The sequence below is a fragment of the Pongo pygmaeus genome, chromosome 7, assembly GCF_028885625.2.
Source record: "Pongo pygmaeus isolate AG05252 chromosome 7, NHGRI_mPonPyg2-v2.0_pri, whole genome shotgun sequence".
NCBI lineage: Eukaryota > Metazoa > Chordata > Mammalia > Primates > Hominidae > Pongo > Pongo pygmaeus.
Genome location: NC_072380.2, coordinates 4,413,962 through 4,436,756, shown reverse-complemented (window position 1 = coordinate 4,436,756; position 22,795 = coordinate 4,413,962). Strand labels below are relative to the sequence as shown.

At 35.4% G+C, this 22,795-nt stretch overlaps 1 protein-coding gene across 1 annotated transcript in view; it reads left to right on the top strand.

Moving 5' to 3' along the window:
- Positions 1-22,795, top strand: part of CSMD1 (CUB and Sushi multiple domains 1) — a 2,090,911-nt gene that overhangs the window by 566,549 nt on the left and 1,501,567 nt on the right. The window contains exon 3 of the mRNA XM_054498773.1: positions 12,626-12,738. Within this exon, the coding sequence (XP_054354748.1) occupies positions 12,626-12,738 (113 nt within the window). The remainder of the gene's footprint in view (positions 1-12,625; positions 12,739-22,795) is intronic.

Here is a 22,795-nt window from a genome sequence, read left to right as displayed (position 1 = left end):
AGGAGTGCACTTTACTGCCTGTCTTTAAGTCATAAGGGTGTTTTATGGATGTTGTGAGAATACGGTGTTTTCACACTCCGAGCATTGACCAGCAGTTAGTAGACACTCCAAGGGGGGTAATAGATACTTGAGTGTTTGTGGCATTAGTCCATTTCTTTTCACCAGGCCCCAAGTCTAGGAAAGCAACACAACGTGAAACCTGCCTTGCCGTAGGTTAATCACTAAGTTCATAGCCAGGGAAGGGGATTCTACAAGCAGTCCTTTGAATAAGTTACTTAAGCCACCTGGTCTCCGGGCTCTTGCCTGACAAAAGCTACAACTGGAAAACAGTTAAGTTCCTATGTGAGTTTACTGTTTTCTCATAACCCATTTGACAAAATTTTTAAATTCAAATTTTACTTTTTCAAACTTCTCAGTATAACTGCCAATCATATTTTTGTAATCCATGTATGCTTTGGCAAGGATTTATTTTATATAACCACCTTTTTTAACTCAATAGCCAATATTTCTGTATTCTAATCCTGTCTTTTAGTCTGTGAGCACTACCAAATCTCTTTACACATTTTTGCAGGCCTTTTGAGAATACATTGACAAATAGAATGAAGTGCATAAATGTAAGTTACTGCTGTGGCTTTAAAAACAATACTGTGTTTATTTGAAGTAATTCCCTTTTACCCAATTGTTACATATTTCACATATTTTAATAGTATATATAATAAATTTTATTAATTCCACCAAGAAAATAGCAGGCCCACATTTCCTAGTACCTTCTCTTGGATGTGTGCATTACCAACTTATTAAGCATTTGCTGCATTTCTAATACATGCCAGGTTACTGAAGTTTGGTTTCAAAATTGTTAGAGTAACAATTGATTCCATTGTCTTAATTCTGTTGTCAGGATTTAGGATTCTTTTGTTTCATTCCTCTATCTTTTCCTCCTTTCCAGTTAGCCTGTTTTTTGTTTTGGTTTTTGCCACAAAGAGGTAGCTTCAGAACAAAGTTTTGAAATGGGGCTGGGGCTGGTGTAGATTATCAGGGTCGGGTGTTACAAAGTATAACTGAGTAGCAATCGGTCTCTACTTGGTCTCTCTATTTTCTTCTCTCTCTGCCCTCCTCTCCTGAGTGTGTGCTCGCTGGCTCTCCTCTCACCTTGTTTCTCCTTCAATCTGAGTTTGTGTGTACTGTTCTAAGTGCAATGAATTCCTCCAAACTATTGGTTTCAATTTTATAGACGTTAGGTTCACCATTAAGAAAATCACAAAGTAAAAATCTATTTTGTGAGATATGATGAAATAAATTTGCATATTATTTAACATCTTTGAGCCATTTCACTATTTTTTTAATGTTGTTGAGATAATGAAAACAGACCTGGAATAAACTCTAGGGATCACTACCTACTCCCCTCCCTTGCCTTTGAGCAAATCAGTTAGAGCCTCACCTCTTTTTCTACAGCCATGTGGTCTGTTTAAGATTAAATATATTAATACTAATGATCATAGAAGAAAATAAAATGAAACTCCACGAGTTATTCTGAAGAAGTACAGGTCTTATCCACAGTCTTTCCAGAGAAAAGTGGCATATCTGAGGGGAGAAAAGATTGAAAAGACATCTTGATATAAAAATTCTAGTAGTGAATTTTGCACTGTTAAGATAATTTATGGATCCTTATCATTCAGGAGAAGCTGGTGCTGATCACACAGAAAGCATAAGAGTGGAGGGGAAAACACTGGAGTAAAGTGCAATGACAATTGAAAGGAAAAACGCTGTTTTAATGTCATTTGTAAATGGTTTTATTGTTATAAATATACGTTATGTGGATGCTATTTAATGCTTGGGGGCAAAATCTGTTTAGATTTTTTGTTTCCAATAGTTTATTACAGACACTGTAATTATAAAATAACTTGCCCAAAATAACTTGGTGCATTGATTAAAAAAAAGAGGATCAGTGGAATTAATTCTTGACAAACTTGTCTAGAATGCAATTTGGTGAAAATTTATTTTCTTCCCCAGAGGAACTTTTATTAGAGAGTAGTGTTTAGCAGAGTGTAATTTCTTAGGAGGAAATTTCTGTTTAGTGTAAACTATGATACACCATGTCTATTAAATCACCATAACCAAATAAAATCCCTCTCAGGGTCCTGGGAGAAGGTAGACTATGTCATAACCATGAGGTAAACAATGATATATTTGAATAAACTGATAAGCCTTTAATGATGTAAGCCTCTTAGGATGGAAAACTATCAGTTAAAGCAATATGCAGTGATTTAACTGCAATATTTTTTCAGCACCGAAACATAAGATGTGATTTTAGAAAATTTCTTCTCCAAGCCAGTATTCATGGCATGAGAAACCTGGGGCCTAACTCCTGAGATAAAGAGGCAACTTGCTTAGGAAAGCACACGTAGGATAGATTCTGACATAGATTTGCTTTGTGGAATCAGCACAGTTAGCTTTATTTATAAACCTCACTTCTGGGATTTAAACATTAATTTTTGTTTATGCTTTTATACTTCCTGGTTGATCCTGAAAACTCAGGCAGTTGATTTCAGTTTAGTGGGAAGGCAGTTAAGGAGGCTTCATCTTCCAGCGCAGCTTCGAGTGGATTCTCCCCTTTGCCTCTTCTCTTTTTCATTCCTTGATGGGTGACCACTGATTCGATCCCCAAATCTTGGCCAAAAATGTAGGAGAGGATTCCCTCATTCCATAGAACTTATGAATAGGCGTGGATTTCTTCCTGAGCCAATGAGATCCTGGCTCTGATGGGAGGGGATTGCCGGGATATTTCAACAAATATGGGTGGAGCTCTTCCATGCCCCAGGCATTCTAGAATCTCGGCATATGGCTGTGGGTTACAGGGGACCCACTTCTGCCCTCATGGAGCTCCTGTTCCTTTGGGATATTGGGGGTCCAACTCTTGGGGTACCCAGCATGAAGGGCCCTCCTCTGTGCATTCGTTCCTCTCTCTGGTCTAGCCTCTAAACTTTGACTTTCTTTGCCTCCTAAATCAATATGTACCAAGTCCTTCTGTAATGAGTCTTATGCTTTTGCAATTTTCTGATCCAACTTGAATTCTACAAATTATATAAGCTAATCTCTGTTTCCCAATTGACAGAAGGAATTGCCAAAGAACCAAACTGAGCCACTGTTCACAAAACATTTTGGTGTGAGAGGAGGATGCTTTTTCTTTGTCCAATTATTTTGTATATGTAGATGTGTGTGTATAAAATGTGTATATATCTATGTATACACACACATACACATGTAAAGCTCTTGAAGAGCAATGAAACCAAAATGATGAAAAATTAGAGTATTTTCTTCAAGAAGTAATAGGACTGTTGAAATCTCATGATGTTTTAAAAATACAACAGATATTCGTGTAAGGCAGGCATGATTCTTTTAGAATTATATCCAATTAAATAAATATATATAATATATAGTATATATAATATATAATCCAATTTTATAAATATATCAGTCTTCATAGAAAAAAAAACTTACCAGTAGTAATCATTTTATGATATACATATATACTGAGACATTGTGTTGTACACTGTTAATATGTAAAACTCTTAGTAAAAAATACATAAAATAAGGCCGGGCACAGTGGCTTATGCTTATATTCCCAGCACTTTGGGAGGATGAGGCAGGTGGATCACCTGAAGTCAGGAATTTGAGAACAGCCTGGCCAAATGGTGAAACCCTGTCTCTATTAAAGATACAAAAATTAGCCGGACGTGGTGGTGGTGCCTGTAATCCCAGCTACTCAGGAGGCTGAGGCAGGAGAATCCTTGAACCTGGGAGGTGGAGGTTGCAGTGAGCCGAGATCACGCCACTACATTCCAGTCTGGGTGACAGAGCTAGACTCCATCTCAATAAATAAATAAATAAATATACAACCAAATTTAAAATGAACTCTGGATTATTAATATATCATTATCAATTATTTTAATAAGCCCTAAAAGTTCTGTAGTTTGTCTGTTTCCTAAAGGAACTTGAACACATCTAGCATTACTGAAAGTGTCATAAGGAAAGTTGCAAGTTTATTATAGGAAAATACATGTTTACATATTTCTGTGTCTATACCTGCTCTGATATGTAGAGAGATATACACATATGCCAGGCGTGCAGACTTTTTATTCCAGAAATTAATGTGAAAAGCCATTTCCATATTGCATTAGCAAATCATTCAGGTATTCCTATTGAACTACTGCTTACAAGGAAGATAACAAGCTACCTAGAATTACTTTTAATCCCTAGTAGGTACTAGATGATAGAGAAAGATGTTGGGACTCCTTAGATGCGAAGTAGCTGTCTTGCTACAAGCTGTCCTGATTTTCTTTCTATCAAGTTGATAGTCTCCTAGTGGTCTTGTGTTTAGAATGTGTGATTCAGTGGATACAGTACAAGTGAACATGGATTTGCTTTTCCTTTTAAGTGAAGCCAGATTCAAATAGATGTGATGGGTGCTTTGGAGAGGAGAAAAACAGGCATCAGAGACGTATCACATTCACTCTTGATATTGTCTGATATGAAAACGAGACATTTAACCTTAATGTCTTAACAATAGCAATGAAAGGCTTCAAGTACAGTAGCTACTTGGAATATCTTTACTACTGGGCCAATCAGGTGTCACAGCAAGGAGTCGGAAAAACATTTGATAAACCTAACCTTAAATAAAGTGCCTTAAATAAACAGCAGTCTGTGCCCTAGAGACATTATATTAAGTAGTGATCCCTGAGTTTAAAATTCAACAAGGTTTTAAGAAAAAGAATTATTCAGTAGCTTACACATGCATATATTTTGTATGGGTTATACATGGTGATAAAAATCTGTAATTAAAGTTTCTATTGGGAGATTTATATACTTTATATTAATGGTTTCAAGTTGGTGATATGCTGAATAGAACAGAAAAATAAATAAATGTCATAGGCACTATTTTATGAGGCCAAAAGTTAAGGTATAAAAATAATGTAATTATTACATGGAATTTACAATAATTTTTACTTTGGGTCTCTCTCCAAATGATGGCAGAAATTTTAATCTGGTAAAATGTATATATACTCATGTGATTCACTGTGTGTGTTTGAGTGTGCGTGTGTGTGTGTGTGTGTGTGTATTCGATTCAGTCTTTTCTGAACCTTGCCTGCTTGATTCCATCTTCCCTGGATAGTATCTAAGTCCAAGAGAGTTCTATGACCCCAAGGTACTAGGGGTTGATAAAGCGCCTGGTTCCAGATCACCCTCTGCCGTGTCCTGACACAATTTGACATGTAACTCGTTGCATCCAGTATTTTGTCACCAGCACTAAGACCTGCTCACCAAGGCCACATAACTCATGTGATCTCTTGTACTGAGGACCATGCAGGGCACCACATGTGCCTCTCTTGGGCTCAGGAATAGATGGTCCCTGCACGCCCATCTGGACTTCTCCATTGTGTAGATTCTGTCCTCACCACCCCTACCTGGTAGGCGAGGCTTTCCATAAGGATGGTGACCTCCCAGGAGCCACAGCCACCTGTGCTCTTAGATCTCCCAAGCTCTCTGAGGCTGTTCTGTCTACAACAGTTCTCCTGGGGACATGATCACTGATCACTTCTTGCTATCTAAATTGTCCCCATCGCTAGACCAGGCAAGCCTTATCAAGTGACCACATACTTCTATCATAATTTCTCTTCTATATAAAATATAAAGCTGAAACACCTGACATCTGATACTAATAGCCCTTCCCACTTTTAAATTCTGCTATAATATAGTACTGTAATATAATATAGTACATTTAAATTCTCCTATATTACAGTAATACAGTATAGTATAGTATACTATGTATTATGTAATATTGTATGCTATATTAATATATGATAAAATCATATTTTTATTGTATGGTAATATAAACTATTACTATATTACTATATTGTATAATAAAGTATATAGTATATAGCAATATAAAATATTACTATATTATATAATTAAAATATTACTATATTATATAATGAAATGTTACTATAAAATATGAATAACAAAATATTACTATATTAGTATATAGTAAACAATATAGTATATATACTATACTGCACATGCTGTGTATATATACTATATTATAGTAAATATACTATATATTAACACAGTGTAAAATACTACATATAGTCTTTATAAAATATATAAAAAGTTTGCTATATATGTCATATATATAAACTATAGTATGTATGTTTACTATATATAGTATATAAGTCTACTATATATGCCGTATATAGTATATGTTTACTATGTAGTATATATAGTATATAAAAAGGTTTACTATATATACTACATATAAAATACATAAAAAGGATTTTCAAAATTATATACTATATACTACATAATTAAAAACTTTATACCTACAACACATTTTGGATGAATTCTAGAACAGAAATTGGAATAACTTATAGAAAATGTCATTTTACTGAAAAACTAGTCCAATAACTATAGATATAAGGCTTCTGAATTTACAGATCCCAGTTTATTTCCTGATTACCTAGCCTCTGTATATGCCATCTGGAAATTAATGTCAGTCTCTCTGTCACATCCATAGGCGATAAGATTTTTTTTTATTTCAAAATAATTCCTTTTATTTATGGACAGTTTTCCTTTAGTAAAATTTCATAATCCCTTGGAGATTTGGAAAACACATTTTAAAATGTTTTAATGTATACCTCTTTAATTTTGGGCTATGTCTACCTCTCTAAAATGACACTTTAGCATGCTTGTATTTTTTGTAAAACACTAAAAAATTATGATAGGGAGTAACATCTATGTCGTATTTTGTTGAAATATTCAAAGTTTATCAATAACTTTATGTATACTAAAATATTCCCATGTTACCCTGGACCAGGAAATATGAATGACAGGAGGAAGACTTGCTGCTGCAAGACACCTGTGTGGATTATTGGGATTTACTTCAAAATTCATTTTACTTCAAAATGCTGCATAATTTACTATGTGTTGAAAAGAAGCCAGTTGCTTACAGGAAGCAGGGATTCCTCAAAGTGAGGCAGACAAGAATAAAAGGTATTGACAGGGCCCTCATGGAAAGGATGCTCACAGAAGTACTTTCGTGTCTTCAGGAGCACATTTGTGAGCCACAACCAGTGAGCCTCGCCAGCTCCTTAGAAGATTCCTCACTCTCAGCCAGTGTGGAGTAAGTGGCTGTAAACATTTAATCACAAATTTAGCTATTGAAAGCTCTTTATGATCAATTGGATCCACTCACCCTTCCACATCCCTGTCAACTAATGTTGGACTCCATTTTTTTTTTTTTTTTTTGCACACAAATAAGAATGAATCCATTTCATTCCAGCTATTTGAAATCAGATCAAATGCATATATTTTCCCTACATACGTCAATATTAAATTACCCTAAGCCTCTGAACAGTAGTCCTGTGACACTGGTTTTAAAAATCCCTTAGTATCTTGTTCCTGCTTCCTGAACTAATATCATTTTACCACACCCCTTCATAATCACAATTCTTTATAAAACTTAATAATTAAAAGGGACATGAAATTGTATTTAATTTAAAGTGCTATCACATTATTTTGTACCTAACTTATGCGACTATATATGTAAAACTTCAAGATGGGCAATTGCTAAATGAAATTATCCTCAATAGTTTTTGTTCAACTTAGTTTTAGAACTTAATGTTTTGTTATTAAATAGCATTATTTTGGTTACTACATTATTTTAATCTTAATATGTTCTTGAGTACCTCTGAGTCTCAACCTTTCCAATGTATTTAATTATTTAATTTGAGATCATTATAGATTCATATGTAGTTAAAAGAAATTATACAGAGAGTTTCCGTGTACTCTATAACAGTTTCTCAAATGGAAACCACCAGCAAAACTATGGTACAATAATTACACAACCAAATATTGATGTACTACAGTCAAGATAGGGACTGTTTCCAATCATGAGCATTTCTAAGGCAACTGCAGAGAAGAACAATTGTTAGGTCAGATGGCAGTTACATGTTTCGTTTTTAAAGGAAAGGTCAAACTTCTCCAGAAGTTTTCTGTTTTCTGCAGAAAATGGCTGTACCGTTTTATATTTCCACCAGCAATATAAGAGCAATCAATTTTCTCCATATTCTAGCCAGTGTGTGATGTTGTCATTATTTATTTTTATTTCAGCCATTCTGATAGGCTGAAATATCATGTATGGTATTTCTCTGTGGTTTTAATTTGCATTCCTCTAATGTCTGTTAATGTAGAGTAAATATTCATGTGCTTATTTGCCATCTAGATGTCCTTTAGGTCACGTGACTCTTATGCTTGTTGCCTATTTTCTAATTGGATTGTTTGTGTTTTGCTGTTGAGTCTTGAGAGTTTATTGTATATTCTAGATACTTGTCTTTTGTCAGATATTTGGCTGGCAAATGTGTTCTCCCAGTCTGCAGCATACACTTTTATCCTCTTAATAGGGTCTTTTGCAGAGTAAAGTTTTTAATTTTTATGAAATCCGATTTATTAACTTTTTCTGGATTGTAATTTTGGTGTCAAGTATAGAAACTCTGTCTAGCCCTAGACTCAGAAGACTTTCCCCTATTTCTTTCCTAAGAGTCTAATTGCTTTATATAAGATGTGGATTATATTTGTAATCCACATTGAGGTAAGTTTTATATGAGGTGTTAAACTTAGGTCTAGGCTCTTTTACTATTTCCTGTGGACACCCAATTGATCCATCATAATTTGTTGATTTATTCTATGCAATTTCTTTTGAATCTGTTGAAAATAAGTTGGAGATAATTGTTTAGGTTTATTTCTGGGTTCTTTGCTCTGATCCATTGACATATGGGTTTATTTCTTTGCCAATCTGCCGATACCAAATAGTCTTAATTGTTGTAGATATAAAATAAGTCTTGAAATCAGGTGAACTATTTTTCCTACTTTATTCTTCTCTCGCAAAATGTTTGAGCTATTCTTTTTGTTTGTTTGCCTTCCCATATAAATTTTAGAAAGATCTTGCTATATCTGCAAAAATTCTTGCTGGGATTTTGGTAGAAATTGTGTAAAACCTGTGTATCAGTTTGGAAGTAACCTATATCTTTACATTATTGAGTCTTCCATGTTCCATACTATTAACATGGTATATCTCTCCATTTATTTAGCATTTCTTTGAATTTTTTCTTCAGTGTTGTGTACTTTTCTGTATACACTGTTGGGCATATCTTATTTGTATTTATACAGAAGCTTTTCTTTTTTTGAGCTATTGGGATTGATGTATTTCAGATTTTGATGTCAGTGTGTTCATTGCTAGTATGTAGAACTACAATAGATTTTTGTATGTTCATTGTGTGCCTTGCACATTTGGTGATATCAAGTATTAGCTCTACAAATTTTCTTGTAGATTCCTTGGCATTTTCTATAAAGATCATCATGCCATCTTCAAATAGTAGTAATTTTATTTATTCCTTTCTGACCCGTATGCTTATATTTTCTTTTCCTGTATTATTGTATTTGCAGGATATTCCAGCACAATATTGAATAAGAATGTTCAAAGCAGATATTTCTTGACTTGTTCCCAGTCTTACACAGAAGGATTCGGTCTTTAACCACTAAGTAAAATGTTATCTTTAGGCTTTTTTAAATTTTTTTATTTTTGTAGAGATATTCTTTGTCAAGTTGGAGAAGATTCCTTCCAATCATATTTTACTGAGAACTTTTCTCATGATTCAATGATTATTACTGTCAAATGCTTTTTTCTACAAGATTACTATGATCTTGTGATTTTACTTTGTTATCCCATTAATATTGCAGATTATATTGACTAATTTTCAAAGATTGGACCTTTCTTACATTCCTCTAATAAACACCATTTGATCATTGTGTATAATTCGTATCTTGCCTACTTCTATTTTCTCTTACTTGGTTAAGGATTTTTGCATCTTATATGCATGAGAGATATTGTTTTGTTTTTCTTTTATCTGTGTTTATCTGGTTTTGATATTAGAGTGTCTTAGTCTATTTAGGCTGCCATAACAAACTACTATAAGTTCCAGGGATTAAGAAATACAGGTTTATTTTTTCACAGTTCTGGAGACTGAAAGTCTGAGATCGGGGTCCAGAATAGTCAGTTCCTGGTGAGGGCTCTCTTCCTGACTTGTAGACAGCAGCCTTCCTGTTCCCTGCTCACATGGTCTTTTCTCAGTATGTGTCCAGGGAGAAAGGAATCCTTCTCTTTTCCTATTTTTACCAAATTCTTATCCTATGGGATCAGAGTCCTAATTCTTTGACATCACTTAACTATAGTTACCTCTGTAAAGCCCCATTTCCAAATCTAGTTATGTTGGGGGTTGGAGCTTCAATATATGAATTGGTGGGAGGAGCATAATTTAGCCCATAATGGAAAGGGTAGTGTCAATGCCACAAAATTACTAGAAAAGCATTCCATCCACTTATACTTTCTGGAAGAGACGTTGTACAATTAGTGTTAATTTTTTAAAGTGTGTACTACTGGTGTTAATTATTTAAATGTAGAATTCTCCTCCAGTGGGAACATTTGGAACTTGAAATTTATTTGGGGAAAATTTTAATAGCTACAGGATAATTCACATTATGTATTTTTTCACTGGTTAGTTGTAATAGTTTATTTTTTTGAGTTAGTGACCCATATTGTCTCAGTTGCCAGTTTTACATATGTAGTTTCTGTAGTAACTTTTATTATCTTTTTGATGAATTCTGAGTTCATAGTCATATTTGATGTTTAATGACTAACAGTGACTCTTTATACCTTCTGAAACTCCCAATTATTTAGTCAGTCTTTTTCAATTATAATGATTTTTTTCCAAAGAACTGGCTCTTTCATTATTTGTTCTTTTTTCTTTCAATTTTATTGATTTCTGTACTTTTCTTGTTTTTTGCTTTCTGTTTGCTTTATTTTTTTTTCTTTTATAGTTCTTGCAATGAGAATTTGGATTAGGGATTTGGGAGTTTTTCTCTTTTCTAAGTGGTGTTTTTAGTGCGACTAATTACCTTCTCAGCACTGCTTAACTGAGTCTTACAAAGTTTAATATGTTATATTTTATATTTTCATTCAGTTTATCTATATTTTTATTTTTCTTGAGACTTCCTCTTTGATCCCTGGATTATTTAGAAGTATGTTGTTTATTTTCCAAGTAATTAGATATTTTTCTTTCATTTTTATCTTACTGATTTCTAATTTGATTCCACTGTGTGGTCAGGGAACACACGCTATATGATTTCAGTTATTTTAAATGTGTTGAGGTTTGTTTTATGGCCTCGAATATGGTTTATCTTGGTATATGTTCTATGGGCGCCTGAAAGAAATGCGGACTCTGTTTTTGTTGGGTAAAGTGTTCTACAAATATTGATTAAATACTGTTATATAGGATTGATGAATTCTGTATTCTTGCTGGTTTTCAGTCACAGGAGAATTTAAACTCACTTTTCTTTTTCTTTCTTAAAGCAATGTTTGCTTCACTGACTTGTCTTCTGTATTGTGTTTAATAACACATAAACCACAAAGCAGTGTCTGCTGGTATGACAGTGGTTTCTTTTTCCATTCATCAGTCATTTACTTCTTCATGTGAATGCACTATCTGGAAGTTATTTGGAATGGCATCCAATGGGAAAAAATGAACAAATGAGTCTTTTTAAGGGGATTGAATTAAAAAATAAAGGGCAGACAGCAGATACTGCAGTTTACAAAGATGAATACAATTTGAGAGTTGGTGAAGATCCCTGTGAATTGTACCAGATAAGAAAGGTGATAAACCAAAAGACAGGGAGGAAGGAAGGCTCCTAGGAGGGTGAAAGAGGACAGACCAGCCTTCACAGCACAGGAGCTGGTGGATTTTATAACGTAAAAAATAAGCTACTTACCAGAATGTGGGTATTCTCAACATTCTTATGTTGGGAGTCCTATTGTGGATCACAGAGCTGTGTCAGGATTGGTTTGCCCTCTAGACAGCTCACAGCCTATTGCACAGGGCCTTTGCCATCCTCATCATCTCGCTCGCTTTTCCTAAGAGCACCGTTTGGAATCCAACTGAAACACAGATTGTTTCATGACCAGCTCAGTGGTTTTGCAGTACTTTCATGTTTGAGTGCACAGATGTTTATACACACATGCACACGCTTTGTCATATTTTTTATTAGAAAAAAATTAAAAATAGTGAATTAGGAAAAATAGATAATGCATGCTGGGCTTAATACTGATGAGATGGGTTGAGAGGTGCCGCAAACCACCGTGACACACCTTCACCTACATGATAAACCTGCACATACTGCACATGTACCCCAGAACTTAAAAATTCAAATTAAAAAAAATAGTTGGCGGTAGATTATTGCCAGCCAAAACCAAGGAGCATTTAAGACAATGGCGTATTATATAAGTAAGTATTTTCAAGAAGAAATTTTCTCAAGTTATTTAAATAAACAAATTCTGATACTTGAAAATGCTTAATTTCAAATACCTACCAACCAAAGCCATCTGTATGGATTATCTAAGTGGTTAATGCCATATTTCAAGTGAATATACCGCTGTTAAAGTTATTCAATGACTTCATCAAATAAGCTTTTTTTGACAAATTCATGCTTTTAACTCTCTTCGTGTCTTGTCTTTTAAATTTAGATTATCGGGATTTCAGCTGCCCTCCTCGATAGTGAGTACAGGATCTATCCTCACCCTGTGGTTCACCACAGACTTCGCTGTGAGTGCCCAAGGTTTCAAAGCATTATATGAAGGTAGGATATTTGTTGTGTTTTGCACATGCATTCACTGTCCAAATGATCTAATACATGCTACTCTGGATTAACAATGAAAAACTAGGCTGCTGTGTCGCAGGTTGTTTCATGGTGTAGACATTTGGCTTCTGTGTAATACATTGGCATTGGATAACACTGTTATAATCGCCAAACTTTCCAGCCCAAAACATGTTCACAATTCTCTTCTTATCACTAGAACTTTTCTTGTTTGGGTTTTCTTTTGGTTAACTTGTAGCGAATACGTTTTGAGAAGTCTGACTATAAACTAATAGCCCTCTTATGCGGTAAAGAGTTCATTTTTAATGCAGAAGAGTTTTATTAAATTTTTGGTTGGACAATTATACTGATAGTGCTTGAGTAAAGGAAATTTCATTAAATGAGCTTTTGTTGTCAAAGCTGAAATTTTTAAGAGAGAAAATTAATTTGCTTTTACTGTTGTTTGATCATGCAAGGCATAGAGACTTTATTTGTTTTCATGTCTTCAGATTTTGTGCCTAGATTCCTTTGGGGTATTGCTATCATTATTAAAATGGCTTTTGGCAGAAATTTTTTTTTTAAATGCAAAGCTAGAACTTTGGAAAAGGAAATTATCATTTCAAGTATTAGGTTTTAAGAAATTGAACTAGTTAGTACTTTAAAGGCTGATGTGTATCTACTTTTGTATTGTTTTGCATGGAGATTTTAAATTGTCTTTTACGTGTAATACAAGAGCTACTGTCTGTAACACAAACTCTGGAGTCTGTAAACTTAAAAAGCAATCTATGGTTAGAGGTATAAACCAATCCCTATTTACGACACACACTGTTTACTTGGGATGTCATTTGCTACTAAGTCACAAATTATATATTCTTATTGGGAATACTCTGCATTTAGGCAAAAATTGTATTTTGTGGGAAGTTAAAATCTACACGTGGTTTGTGCAAATGAGTGTCTGTAGTGAAATTAACAGAAAATAAAAGTGTAGAAGGTTCTCTTTGCAGAGACATAGGAATGGGCTGACTTATCCTTTCACTTAAAGTTAGGTGTGGAATAATGCTGAGAATGGTGTGCGATTCTGCCTCTAATGTCTTTGAGGCCACTGCGTTCGTGCATAAGCCAGTGTCAGTGGCTGGAAATGGTCTATCACCTTTAAGTACATTACTGTCAAGGAATAAGTTAATTTTTGGGAAGCAACAGGCTAACTTAAGATCTATGGATGTTATTAGCTTTCAGTTTTGATTATATCAATGCACCACTTCATATAAACTCTAAATTCACATCATTTCATTTTTTGCAGAATATTAGAAAAGCATCTCTAAGACAATCCATACCAGCTATATGCCAAGCATATTTTGTCCTGTTAACATACAATATTTGTTCAGAAAATAGATAATGCTTCCATATTTTAGAAAACTTGGCGTTTTTTCTCCCCTCCTGATGAAGTTGATAGTTGAAAATGAGGTCTTTCTGGGTTCCCAAAATTAATGTTGTGAAAACTCCATTGCTGTTGAGAAATTACCACATGAATAATTCTGTCAAATATTTCTGGGCTATTGCTGGCTTTACTGGTGGTCACGATGGTATAATAAAGAAGATAGGGCAAGATTGTCTATGTTGGAAAAATATTTCTGTGTTACTCCAAAAGATCAATTGGAAAACTTTCTAGAAAATGGAATAGGGCCATAAGTTAAGTTACCTGTATTTATTTTTTCAATGTGGCTATGTAGAAAATGTTTTTGTGATGTTTAGATTTGAAATGGTGATACTACAGTCTGATGTTTACAAGTAAAGACAAACCTATATTTAAAAGAAAGAAACCTGTCAAAAAGGTGCTTTGTTGGCTAAACTAAAATTGTATCCAGTATTTAGTATCTGTGTGTTTAAAACTATTTATCAGTTAGCTTCAAGATCTGCGAAAATGAGTGTGTATTATTTGGAGAAAAATTATCAGTTATAGTCAAGTGGAAGAGTAAAGATAAGATAATCTAGAGTAGAGGAGAGCTTTTATAGCAATATTTATTGCAAGTACCAAATAGTTTACCCATAAACTTCAGACAACTATTACTTACCAAGGCAATGTCATGGGAAAAGATGAGAATTTATTAAGAGTGCGTAAAATAAGCAAATACACCTATTCATACATGTATATATATATATATATGTATATAAAGCAGAATCAATGATAATAATTAGAAAAATATCTCAAGTTGATTTAGAGTCACAAAATTCTCTTTCTGATATCTGATACCTCAGATTTCCTCTTTTCCCATTAGTTATTATTTTGGAGAGACTGCCCAAGGATCCTGTTATTTGACTCACCAAGTAATTTGTATGAGTCAAATAATAGAATAAAATACTGATGTATAATCCAAGATGTATAAAGGCCACTGGATTAAGATATAAAATGAACTTTCATATTATAATAAATTCATATTTTTTTATTTAACTAAAACATGGAATTTTGGTAGTATTACCAGACTGCTGCACAAATTTTTAATTGAAATTTATTGGCTTCAAAGGAGAAAAATCTCCAAACTTCTAAGATCTATGTAAACATGATAACCTTGGGAACAAACATAATCCGGACACTGAACTCAAGTGTTTTCTGGCAGTACTTTGGAATAGGCATTATTTACATAAATTATTATTCATACATGGAACTATTAAGCTACATAATGAGAATAGAAACAAATTAAAATATTGTAATTAACATGTTCAGTCATTGAATTTAACTCTGGAAATCCAGTGGGAACACTGATAAATTTTATACTAACATTGATTATTTACGGTATTTGACTTTGTGAATATAGACCTTAGCAAGTCTCAGCAATTAAGTGTATGTATTAAAATTAACACATTTTAACTGCTAAATATAGAAGAAAATTGAAGGTACTAACTTAATTCAGTGTTGTAAGATTTTACTTGCTAGTTCTATACTTGGACATTAGTCTTAATTGTGAATCAACAAAGTTGCATAGCTGTCTTTGATAAATTAATAACAGAAACTATTAGGATTACACATAATTTATAATAAGATTACTATTAAAAGTCCTATATGTGCCCAATTTTGAAGTACTATGTCTATAAATTTTATTTGTGTATTGTTTCTTCTTTTGTCAAAATCTCAAGTATTAAAGAATATTATTTTGTCAAGAAGCTTACCTATGTTTTAAGGAAAACATCTAGGAAGTAAGAAAATTGACATGAGACAAAGGCTGACAAATATTAGACTTGAGGACATTGAAGAAAATATATGGACTGGGTGACATATGGTCATCTAAAAATTGTTCCCCAAAGAGCCTCTCTCTCTGATGTACTTTATATTTTTTTCTCTTTAGCTTTTAAAAAGGAGTTCTTCTATTTTATAATGGTATTCCTTATTAGTAAAAATGTAAGCTAAATGTTGGAAATGCATGAATCTATTATCAAAACTCTTAGACTCAAAATGTTCATTATTTTGGTTCTAAAGTCTAAATATCAATTTTAATGCACATCTTTATTACGAATATAATTTCAAATGTTTTCTAAAATATTTGGGAAATTCTTCATACATGGACTTCAATAATTTAAATGATCCAGTAGCTTTTGGAAACCAGAAGTTTTGTACATAATACAACCTTTTTTTTTTTTTTGATAGAAAGCAGCAACTCTGAATCAAAACAGTGACTCCAGTATTTATTAACTAGAATCACTACTTGCTTTGTAGAGAACTTTTCTCCATAGCGTAAGGCAATTCTATAGATAGGACACAATTTTTCATAACAATTGGCAAAGACTTTATTCATGTCTTTTCTTATTAAATCTTCCACAAAAATTGTCTAAGTGAAATAAGGTGACCTATTATTATCAGGTAGAGAAAGTGAAGTAGTTAACTACAGTACTTTAGTTTCCCGAGATCCCATGGCTGCTAGGGAATGAAAGCAGAGATTATCCACGTGTCTGTACATCTACAGAAGTTGCAATCCTTATACACTCACTATGTTTCCTCTTGTATATATTACGTTTATTTGTGTATACACACATATACAAATACACACTAAAAAATGCACATGTATGTAAACATATGTGCTCATACACGTGGCTGTCCATACTTATACATGCACAAGTATAAGTGGATACACAGATTTGCTCATTCATTTCTTCTCTCATTTATTTAATCAGCATTCACGGGGCCTCTACCAGAGACACAATACTGAGTTAAGTTACAGGAATACAAAGATGAAATGAATCGTGCTTATTCTCAGTGACTAGTGAAGGAGAATGAAACAATTAAAGAGAACATTGGTGTAATTGGTGTGACTCAATAGTCATTCCGGCTTTATAAAACAGGGCAAAAGAGCAAGGGAAAGACCAGGTCTACGTGGCCGTGTAGAGACCATCACAGAGTGGACGCTCAGGCCACGACCTGAATAACGTGTTCTTAAAGCACGTGTGCTAAATGCCTACTTTGTGTCAGACCCTGAATAGAAGGTCTCAAGGAAGATAGACAATAGAAGCATCTTCCTGAGTAAGGAGGAACACCTGCAGAAGCATAGAGAAAAACAGAGGCCTGTCTTTGAGAATGCTCAGCAATGTGGTTTGGAAGAGGGGATGCAGAAGTTAGGCGGAGTTGATGGAGGCTCAGTTTAGTGGGGAGCAGAGGCGGATGATCCTGGGCCTGGGTTCTCTGGAGCTCAGAGAGCCTGGAGCTGAGCCCTTCTGCCCTATCTGAAGGTTAGAAAATTGAGTTTACATTATTTCATCCTTGCAATAGAAAATTTACTCCGTGAGATCCTTTACAGAAAAAGCTGAATTACTTTCACTGGACTATGAAATGAAGGATAGCATTTTTGTTTGCCTATGCTTCTATGTGACAATTTATGACATTTTGGCTTTTAAGTGGTAGTTATAATGTCCCAAAATACGTGGAGGGAGAAGACAGAACATGGATTAAATGAATTCTGAATTCCCAGAGCACTTAATGGAAGCCAATAGATGGCACCTCATATGCCTACTCTATGGCCATTACTCTTTGTACCCTTGAGGGCAATAACTAACTCTAAGGAAAATTTGAATCCGTGACACTTGGCACATGATAAATACTCAAAAATATTTTTTGATAAAAATCTAAACTCAACCACACTTTTTCTAGTAGTTCATATTCCCTCAAAACCTGAAAGAAAAACTGCCAGTAAGTATTAGTATTGAAAAATTTGAATTTGATTTTCTCTTTAGTGAACACACCCACTCATGCAGAAGTTTCTAAAAAAGAATCGCTGCTGAATTGATTTAAAGATAAAGATATTGTATAATCTACAGTATAGATCATAGTTTATTACTTATAAACTATGCATAAGCAGATCCTCTTAAAAATTTTGCTCAGTATAGGATATGAAATTTAATCCTCAGAAACAGAAAATAAGGGATCAGTATTTGTTAATCCATTGAACATTTATGAAAGAAAATGGCCTACACTTTTATATAGTCCTTGAATTTTCACCAGAGAAAAGTGAATCTGGGCTGCTAGAGAAACCTTTTCTTCAGGCTTCAGGAAGTGATTAAGGATGGGCGGGGCTTCCTGTTACCAGGGTGTCCCTCTGTTGGCTGAATATGTGTGGCATTTCCCTCTGACACATCCCTCAAGCAGAATTTTCTTTCCTTTAACACCTATGGATCTGGATTTAGAAAGAGCAGCTAGATTATGACCCTTCAAGCTCAAAGCTTTATTTAGAATGTCAGCACTGATTTATTTCTCCCTTGGAGTGATTACCCAAACTCCACCTGAATTAAAGCATGGAGCATGCATGACGCACCTGGTAGGATAGAAATGTTTCCTTTTCAAGAAGGTGCTAGCACAAGAACAGCAGCTGGCTCTCCATTAGCCCACAGTGTAACATTGTTTTAGATTTATAACAATTATAGCGTTTGAAACAAATGCATAATTTCAATAATTACTTTCCTCTGGGCTAATTAGGTAACTTATACTGGTAAACCCAGGTATCCTTTCTGTAAACACATACCTTCCTCGTTTTATAACAAGTAGAACTAGGGTCCTCACCTAAGCTATCTCTAGGCTTAGTTGCCAGAAGCTACCGAAATCTCTCCTTTGTCCTCCATTTGCAGGAGTTTTGAACACTAGCTGTATTAGAACCACTAATCAATGTTAAATGACATTTGAAAATATTCACTGGGTAAGTTCTTGGGATCTGTGGTACAACATTGCATGTATAGTCAACAATGCTGTCTTGTGCAATTGAATATTTGTTATAAGGGTAGATCTCATAATAAGTGTTCCTGCTATGATAAAATAATTTTTTAAAAGAAAATAATTAGGGCTGTGAGTACATGAACACTAACATCTTCTAAAAGTAGGGATATAGCAGAGATATAATTGCCTTCTGAAAGTACAATTTTAAGACAATCAAATGATTAGAAGAGAGATACTCAACTGCTCTAAAGAAACAAATTTAGCTAATCTAGCGAGGCTTACATTCTACCTGTAACTTCTAATGTGTCGGATAAAAGAATGAATGATAGAATTGGTTTGGGCAGCCCCATGAGCCTAGTAAAAGCACAGAGCCCAAGGAGAAGCTGTGTCATTTAGGATCAGCCTCAAGGAAAGGAAAGTTTAGCCAGCTCACAGTTGCATCCTGATGGTTGCAGTCAGCTGAGCAACCCTCCCTGGGATGGTTGTGAATGTAGGGTGTTAACTCTAATTATTCTGGTCCACTGTGAGGCTATCCATGTTCTATATATCCATCTTTCTTAACATGGAGGTCATGAAATATCTCTTTCCATGAAGCTGTGAAATTATATGCACAATTTGGTAAGTTACTTTTTCTGGAAAGAACATTGTATAGACTTCAAGTTGTCACAAATCTCATAACTACTGAAAAGATAAAAATGGCTTCTGTCCATTGATGATATAAGTTCTGTTAACCTGAGGCATCAACTTTTCTTTTATCTGATTGTTGTCAGTTATCTTATGTCTTACTTTTTCTTGTTCTGAATTCCTTGTTCGAGCAGGCATCCTTCCGTTACAATTTGGCTTCACATATAGGCCTAGAGTGACTTAAGTAAAAATAATAACAGAACTGTCTTATCAGTATAGGTATCAGTGTAAGTAGTCTAATTCCTATGAGTTGTAATTTATTAATTTTTCACTTTGTCTTTATATGTTGGCTATGTGAACTTAATATATATTTAACCCTGAAAATCTTAGCATCCCAAAATCTAGTTTCTGATTCCATTGGAATAGACCATTGCAAATTCTTTAAGAGAAATTCCACTTGTGAGGCTGTATTAGTCCATTCTTGTATTAATATAAAGAAATACCTGAGACTGGGCAATTTACCGATAAAATAGGTGTAATTGGCTCACAGTTCTGCAGGCTGGACAGGAACCATGACACTGGCATCTGCCCGGCTTCTGGTGAGGCCTCAGGAAGCTTCCAATCATGGTGGGAGGCAAAGGAGGAGCCAGCGTGACACATGGCAAACGCAGAAGCAAGGGGAGGAGTGAGAGGTGCCACACACTTTGCAGTTCAATTTTGGTGAATCTTTTTCACTGTCCAGGAGAGCAACCAAGGGGATGGTGCTAAACTGTTCACGAGAAATCCAACCCCCATGATCTGCTCACCTCCAACCAGGCCCTACCTCCAGTATTGGGGGTTACAATTTAACATGAGTTTTGCACGTTGACAAATATCCGAACTATATCAGAGGCACACTGAGATATTGAGCTAATCATTTGCCCTGGCTACACACACACGCACTCTTGCACATTGAGAAATATCTGAACTATATCAGAGGCGCATTGAGATATTAGGTAATCATTTGCCCTGGCTACACACACACACACACACACGCACTCTTGCACGTTGATAAATATCACAACTATATCAGAGGCACATTGAGATATCAGGTAATCATTTGCCCTGGCTACACACACACACACACACACGCACTCTTGCACATTGACAAATATCCGAACTATATCAGAGCCACACTGAGATATTGAGCTAATCATTTGCCCTGGCTACACACACACACACACACACACGCACTCTTGCACGCTGACAAATATCCGAACTATATCAGAGGCACACAGATATTGAGCTAATCATTTGCCCTGGCTACACAAACACGCACACACACAGGCACACGCACTCTTGCACATTGACAAATATCCGAACTATATCAGAGGCACACTGAGATATTGAGCTAATCATTTGCCCTGGCTACACACACACGCACACACACGCACTCTTGCACGTTGACAAATATCCGCACTATATCAGAGGCACACTGAGATATTGAGCTAATCATTTGCCCTGGCTACACACACACACACACACACACGCACTCTTGCATGTTGACAAATATCTGAACTATATCAGAGGCACATTGAGATATTAGGTAATCATTTGCCCTGGCTACACACACACGCACACGCACTCTTGCACATTGACAAATATCCGAACTATATCAGAGGCACATTGAGATATTGAGCTAATCATTTGCCCTGGCTACACACACACACACACACACACACACACACACACACTCTTGCACGTTGACAAATATCTGAACTATATCAGAGGCACATTGAGATATTAGGTAATCATTTGCTCTGGCTACACACACACACACACGCACTCTTGCACATTGACAAATATCCGAACTATATCAGAGGCACATTGAGATATTGAGCTAATCATTTGCCCTGGCTACACACACACACACACACGCACAGGCACACGCACTCTTGCACGTTGACAAATATCCGAACTATATCAGAGGCACACTGAGATATTGAGCTAATCATTTGCCCTGGCTACACACACACGCACACGCACTCTTGCACGTTGACAAATATCAGAACTGTATCAGAGGCACATTGAGATATTCAGCTAATCATTTGCCCTGGCTACACACACACGCACACGCACTCTTGCACGTTGACAAATATCAGAACTATATCAGAGGCACATTGAGATATTGAGCTAATTATTTGCCCTGCCTACACACACACGCACACACACACAGGCACACTCACTCTTGCACGTTGACAAATATTGGAACTATATCAGAGGCACATTGAGATGTTGAGCTAATCATTTGCCCTGGCTACACAAACACACACACACACACGCACTCTTGCACATTGACAAATATCCGAACAATATCAGAGGCACACTGAGATATTGAGCTAATCATTTGCCCTGGCTACACACACACGCACATGCACACGCACTCTTGCACGTTGACAAATATCCGAACTATATCAGAGGCACATTGAGATATTGAACTAATCATTTGCCCTGGGCACACACACAGGCACACGCACTCTTGCACATTGACAAATATCCGAACTATATCAGAGGCACACTGAGATATTGAGCTAATCATTTGCCCTGGCTACACACACACGCACACACACAGGCACACGCACTCTTGCACATTGACAAATACCCGAACTATATCAGAGGCACATTGAGATATTGAGCTAATCATTTGCCCTGGCTACACGCACACACACACGCACTCTTGCACGTTGACAAATATCTGAACTATATCAGAGGTGCATTGAGATATTTAGCTAATCATTTGCCCTGGCTACACCCACACACACACACGCACTCTTGCATGTTGACAAATATCCGAACTATATCAGAGGCACATTGAGATATTGAGCTAATCATTTGCCCTGGCTACACACACATGCACACGCACTCTTGCACATTGACAAATATCCGAAGTATATCAGAGGCACATTGAGATATTGAGTTAATCATTTACCCTGGCTACACACACACACACACACACACTCTTGCACGTTGACAAATATCTGAACTATATCAGAGGCACTTTGAGATATTTAGCTAATCATTTGCCCTGGGTACACACACACAAACACACAGTCACACACACGCACGTGCACACATACCCATAGAAGTTGCTGTGTACTTTCCATCAAAAATCATAAGTTCTAGTACTATTAAAAATAATGCCTTTTAGTCCTATATGTATTGACCTCAGGAGATGTGCATGGTACATTAAAGCGAAAAAAAAATGCA